This window comes from Lolium rigidum, chromosome 2 (genome assembly GCF_022539505.1).
Source record: "Lolium rigidum isolate FL_2022 chromosome 2, APGP_CSIRO_Lrig_0.1, whole genome shotgun sequence".
NCBI classification, from domain to species: domain Eukaryota; kingdom Viridiplantae; phylum Streptophyta; class Magnoliopsida; order Poales; family Poaceae; genus Lolium; species Lolium rigidum.
In genome coordinates, this window is record NC_061509.1 from 22,416,762 (window position 1) to 22,422,653 (window position 5,892).

The window sequence follows — 5,892 nt, forward strand, 5'->3', positions numbered from 1 at the left end:
ATTGTCGATTAGGCAACGACATGTGTAGAACATAGTGAAACGTCGAACATGAAATCTAGATCTTAGAAAGAGCGATAACCCCCAAAACCCACCAGAAAACTAATAAATACGGTTTTCTCAGAAAGGAAGTAAATATAGATCTGGCTTGTGTGGTAAACTCTTGCCATCTAGGGTTTCACTCCAAACCTTCCGCCGCAAATCACAACCTTGGAGATGTCTATCCCTCTCTCATCATCCTCCTTCCTACCAGAGGGCCTAGAAATCTGGAGCAATTTGAAACAAACAACCACTTCAAAGCCCTTCCCTTGCTCGCCAATCCACATGCCCCACCCATCATCCATATGACATGCGGCTTTGACCCCACCCGTCATAGACCATATGGACCACCCTACGGTTGCCTCTCCCACCTGTCATGCACGAGAAAGGGAAGAGTCTCTTTGTCTGAAACTTTTTGTCAAAAGGGGACATGCGCAAACTGTTTTACACCAAGGAGATCAAAAGAGGGATGCCAAAATTGCAAATTATGCCTCAAATCGACAAAACTGATTTTCCGCTGAATATGTGATTTTGTTATCCCTGTCAAGGAGCATCCACATTGTATTAGCGACCAGATGAGGAAAGACAACTGAAAAAACACACCGTATACAACATAGAAAGCAGAAAATGAATAGAGCTATTGGTCCACCTCATAGCCGAGACAACAAATCTTGTAGAGAGTCAAGACGCCTCGAGCTGTTGGGTCGAGGCCAAAACAATAAAACAAGTTAGTGTCACATGTGGATCGACTATTTAGCTAGACAAAAGTTTGCAGGCAAAGAGTTCCTATAAAATGAATTCGGTCGAGAGTTTCGGGTGAATACGGGGCAAATGAAGCTATTATTCCGGTGTAGGGGCATCCCACGTTGGATTAGTAGTCGGATGAGGAAAGACAACCAGAAAAATGCAGCATGAGATACATAAAGCATAGAATGAGTAGAGCTAATGAAGCCACCTCATAATCGAGACAACATATTTTGTAGAGTCAAGACGCCTCGTGTTGTTGGGTCGTGGCCAAAACAACAAAACAAGTTAGTGTCACATATGGCTTGATTATCTAGCTAGATAAAATGCAAAGCTTTTCCTAGTTGCATATCACAATATCATGCAAAAAATAGAACACAAGAACCATGAAAATACGTAGGGCGTGAAGAATGTGAGACAGATTTTAGAGGATGCTGAGGAAGATGAAAATGGAGAGAAATAGGAAAGAGAGTTTGGGAGGCAAGAGGGCCTAAAAATCAGGGGGCAGCCGGAAACAAACCACCACCACATTCCTCTCTTCCCGCACGCCAAACCTCCAGCCCCACCTGTCATGGAGACAACCCTGCCTTTCCGGCCCCACCTGTCATCCAGCGTACCGGTCGCCTCATCCCCACGCGCGGCCCGCCACGTGGCAGCACCGGACGCAGCCTCCCCTCCCCGCTCCGCTTCCTTGCTCTCGTCTCTATTAAACCAAAACAAACCCAAACCAATCCGCCTCCTCTCCCCATCGCACGCACGCGCACACCAATCTCCCGAGCTCGCGCTCTCGCTGGCCAAGATCCATGGCGGCTGCGAGCGGACACGGCGTCGTGACGGCGGAGGAGGAGTTCAGCGAGCGCGAGCTGGAGGTGGCCGCCATTCTCGCTGACCTGCCGTCCATCGTGCGGGCGCAGCGCCGCCGCCACCGCCGCCTCGAGAAGCAGCAGCAGCTGCAACAACAACAGCAGCGGCCAGAGATCCCCACCTGGGGCCGGCGCCGCCCGAGGAAGGCTCCTCCGGCGCTACCGGCGGCGGAGAAGCCCGCGGCGGCCGCTGCCGAAGACGACCATGGTAGGAGGGACGGCGCCGCCAGCCCGGACACCCCGCTCGCCTTCCCCGACGACCACCACGACGCCGAGGACAAGGCGGCGGCGCACGAGGAGGTGAGATCTGCCGCCCCTTGGCCAATTCCGTTCTCTTCGATTTCGATTTCCGCTGGTCGTTGACGTGCTCCTCTGCCTCTGTTCCAGTGGGCGCAGCAGCAGCGCGGCGTGGTCGCGAGCTTGTCCCACGAAAACGCCCATCTGCTAAAGGTTCGTGCGTGGCCTCTTGGTTCCTTTCGAGCTGTTTTTGTTCCTTTGTCGTCATCAATCCCGTGACGTCCCATCTTCTCTCTTGCACTGCTTCCTGGATTGGCCAGCGAAAGCAGTTCCCGATTTAGCCAATCTTGATCGGAAATTACTGTTCTACTCCTAACTAACACTGTTCCCTCTCCTCGTCGGGGACAATTTCTTGAAACCGAACAGCAGATCGAGGAGTTCAGAGCCCGGCTGGAGACCTCGCGGAGCACCAACGAGAGCCTCAACCAGATGCAGCAGAGCAAGGTGACCACCAGTTCCCCTGTTTCCCCTCCTCTGAATCTCTCTGCTCCAGTCGATCGGTCAGTCGATCCGGTTAATTTGGCTGTTACAGTAGTACAGTGAATTTTCTTGCGCGGCAATCCTTCGTTGAGCTGGAAAGACTGGGTATTTCTTTCCTGTTACGCTCGATTCGATCCGCCATTGACCCTGCCGTGTTCTTGCTCTATGTTTCCTTTCCTGGATTGGGGCCTCGTGTCTCGCTAACTGCCTGCGCGAACTTGGAAAGAAAGCGAGGCTAACGCGGGCGCCACGTGTCACTGTTTTGCAGCACAAGAAGCGGCACCGGCAGCCATCTTCGGAGGAAGACGAGGAGCGGAGGAGGCCGAATCTGCAGGCGCGCATCGTCGCCGCCGTTGCCGACCGCCCGGCGCTGGACCTGAACGAGCCGGCGGAGGCGGACGCCGAGGACGCCAAGCCGCAGGCCGTGGCGGCGCAATGGTTCCACCTTGGGCATCAGCACCAGCAGCAGCAGCTTGTGCAGCAGAAGGCGGCGATGACTGCGGCCGCGCGGCGGCGGCGGCGGGAGATCCGGCGCGCCAAGGCCTCCGCCTCCGGGGCGACCAGGACGCGGCGGCCAGGATAAGGATAGGGCGACTGGGCCACAATGGCCAGCGCACGCAAAGTCGAGATTTTTTCCATTTCTCGTTGAGGCGTGCTAGTTACTAGATCGAGACTGCGAGCGACAAGATGGTTTTGGTTGTGTTGGAGTTTTGCGAGCTGAGTTTTCCATGGACGAGCTGCGCGAGGTAGCAAAGTTAGCAACAGAAAGAGCAGCAGCAGTAGTAGTATAGTATACTAGTATAGTGGTGGTATTCCAGCTAAGCTGTACTCATCTGTTGGCAATTAGCCAACATTATTTTAATACTATATTATTACAAAATAGAGTATTCTTTCGCCGATATACTCTATCATTATGTCTGCATTATGGCGTATATTGGTGGTTTAGTGTGTTGATTCCTCAATCAAGCAACAGTGTCAAGATATACTGGTTAAAAATGACGAATAATCAGACCCAGTCGTCAACACTCACCGGACTACTGCCGTGGTTGGAGAATTCTTGCAGGAACGTTCACTCTCAAGTGAACGAGCACGAGTAAGTTGTGTGGGCTAAACAAGTTTATAAGTTTTTTTTTAAAAGTTGTTACATATTTTTGAGGATTCTAAATCATTAGATTTTTAATCACATATTCGGATTGCTATAACTACCCTCTGGCACTGAACCACCGCCATACATGCCTTCCTCGTGGTCGTTGTTGCTAGCCTCACCTTGCCCGCACGGCCGCACCATCTACGCCACTATCGATGTGCCACCCGTAAAGACCCGCATATAAACCCTAAATATTCAAATTCCTAGCTCGCGACCCATGAAGTCCATCCGGATAACATTGCCCCAAATAAGATCCTATGCAACGTTGCGCCAATTAGAGCCTCTACTATCATCTTAGTCGCTTCTCTGGCCTCACAACGCCATGAGGATAACACTCGAGCACTATATCACCGCCATACATGCCTTTCCCTTGTTGTCGTTGCTTGTGCACCGACTCACCTTGCTCGCACCCACTACCGGTTTGCTACCCCAGATGAGCCTCCTTATAAACCCCGAGCCCGAGGCACCCCATCCTCTCCGACACCAGCACTTCTGAATCTAACCCACGTGGCATAATCATTGACTCTATATTGGGGTTGATGCTAGCATTTGGTGATCTGATTGCCTACTTTGGGTTCGAGGAGTTTGGAAAACCTCCGATGAAAACTAACTTTTCAAAGGCTGCTCGTGTCCTTACCTTCTTTCAGGCATTTCTATGGTGCTAAGTCAGCATCCTCATCACGGGTGTGTGTTTTGGGAGAAAACTTAAATCCATGTCCCCCGTATCAAATGATGGCGATTTGGCCTTGTCTTGGAGATGTCTTCCTTAAGTAAGTCAGGCCTAAGGACACGTGGTCTGGCGACTTGTTCGTGTGGATTTTGGGACGATTGTTCCTGTTTTGTTGGGTTTGTTACTCCAGTGTCAATGTGGCCACGACCTTTGTCTTTGACCTTTCGTTGATCTTATGCGTTTTTGTACAACATTTCGTGGTGTAGCAACAAAGACAGATCCGCCCGTTTTATGTGACATGCGGCGACGATGCTTCACAAAAGAACATTTTTTTGCTATTTGGTGATTTCCGCTGCAAGACGCTCAACTTCCTGCTGTGAGGCTCGTCATCAAATTTGGTGTTGGCTCGTCCTTGATGCGTTTAGGCCGATTGTTTGGCAGAGCTGAAGCTATTTCCTTCGGACCTCTGCACTTATGGCATGTTGGTTTTGAAATAGAAGTCATCCGATCGAATGCGATGGTTGATGACATTGACGCAACAATCATGCGGATGGATTGTATTCTCAGTTTTCACTCAGCTTTATTTTATTAACCGGGAAATCTTTTCTATTAACAAGATGAGGCAAAGCTTCTAAAAAAAAATTTACACTGCAACGACCCCTCGCAGAAAGAATTTTTTTGCAACGAAATCTAGTCAACCACTACTACGGTTGAGTTTGGCCGGAAATTCTATACACCGCCTTTTTTTTAGGAACTCGACCGCTCTTTATTGATCAATTGTCACACACCTAAGGATACAGAGACCTACAGGGGGTTGTAAAAACCACACCCTTCTACCATGATGAGAACATCCCATCTGTTGATACAACCGTTGTACCTACAGCCATACAAATACAAGGACCAATCACTCAATCTCGTGCCAAACAATTTAACTATCAGGTACTTTCGTTTCTTAGAACTATTTCTCACATACATGAGAATATGATGATGCCTAAATCAGATGTATTTGTTACTCTTAGGAATAATGGACCTAGCATGGATAAGAAGGACAAGCATTGGAGCATGATCACACATGAAGGAGATGACAACAAACATATGAGGATTGAAGAGGACGCCCAAAGTGGAGATTTCAGAACTTTGAAGCCACCATAATGATGAATGAAGACTTGGACGAAATATACAAGATTACACTTCATGGCCCATATCATTTTCGCAGGAATTAAGTCAGCCACTTTTTAGAGTCCGTATTGGAGGAGGAAAAGCCTTCTAGGGTTTGGTTCGGCCACCACATATATGGCTGGCCAAAACCCCACCCTTTCCTCCTTTAAATACCCTCATAGCCGTCACGTTTAGACTCGGATTTTGATTAGATTAAAGGTTAGTCATTGCTGCAACTCTCGTATACTTATTTTGAGGCCAACGTCTAGAACAAGACCGACTATTCGGAATCCCCCCATATTCAATAAAGGTTTCATCTTTCATCCACAATATTTTGATTGCAATATTAGTTCTTACTTGTTCTCGATTTAATGTATGAATTAAGACCCTCGCTGGTCAGGCTGATTGTGCATTCGCAAGATCAGTAACTCCCGGAGATTGTCCTAGCGATTGCATTGGCGCACGAGCTTTGCACGTGTAATCGGATCGTCAAGCAC

The 5,892-nt window shown here is 49.2% G+C and overlaps 1 protein-coding gene across 2 annotated transcripts; it reads left to right on the forward strand.

Moving 5' to 3' along the window:
• Positions 1-1,552: 1,552 nt before the first annotated feature.
• Positions 1,553-3,334, forward strand: LOC124686080. Of its 2 annotated transcripts, none has more exons than XM_047220081.1 (4): positions 1,553-1,943; positions 2,031-2,093; positions 2,307-2,384; positions 2,689-3,334. In XM_047220081.1, the coding sequence occupies exons 1-4, from the start codon at positions 1,584-1,586 to the stop codon at positions 3,001-3,003; spliced, it is 816 nt and encodes a 271-aa protein (XP_047076037.1). In that variant the 5' UTR covers positions 1,553-1,583; the 3' UTR covers positions 3,004-3,334. The 2 variants fall into 2 exon arrangements, with proteins under 2 accessions (XP_047076037.1, XP_047076038.1); XM_047220082.1 differs by having other exon boundaries at positions 2,310-2,384.
• Positions 3,335-5,892: the final 2,558 nt, after the last annotated feature.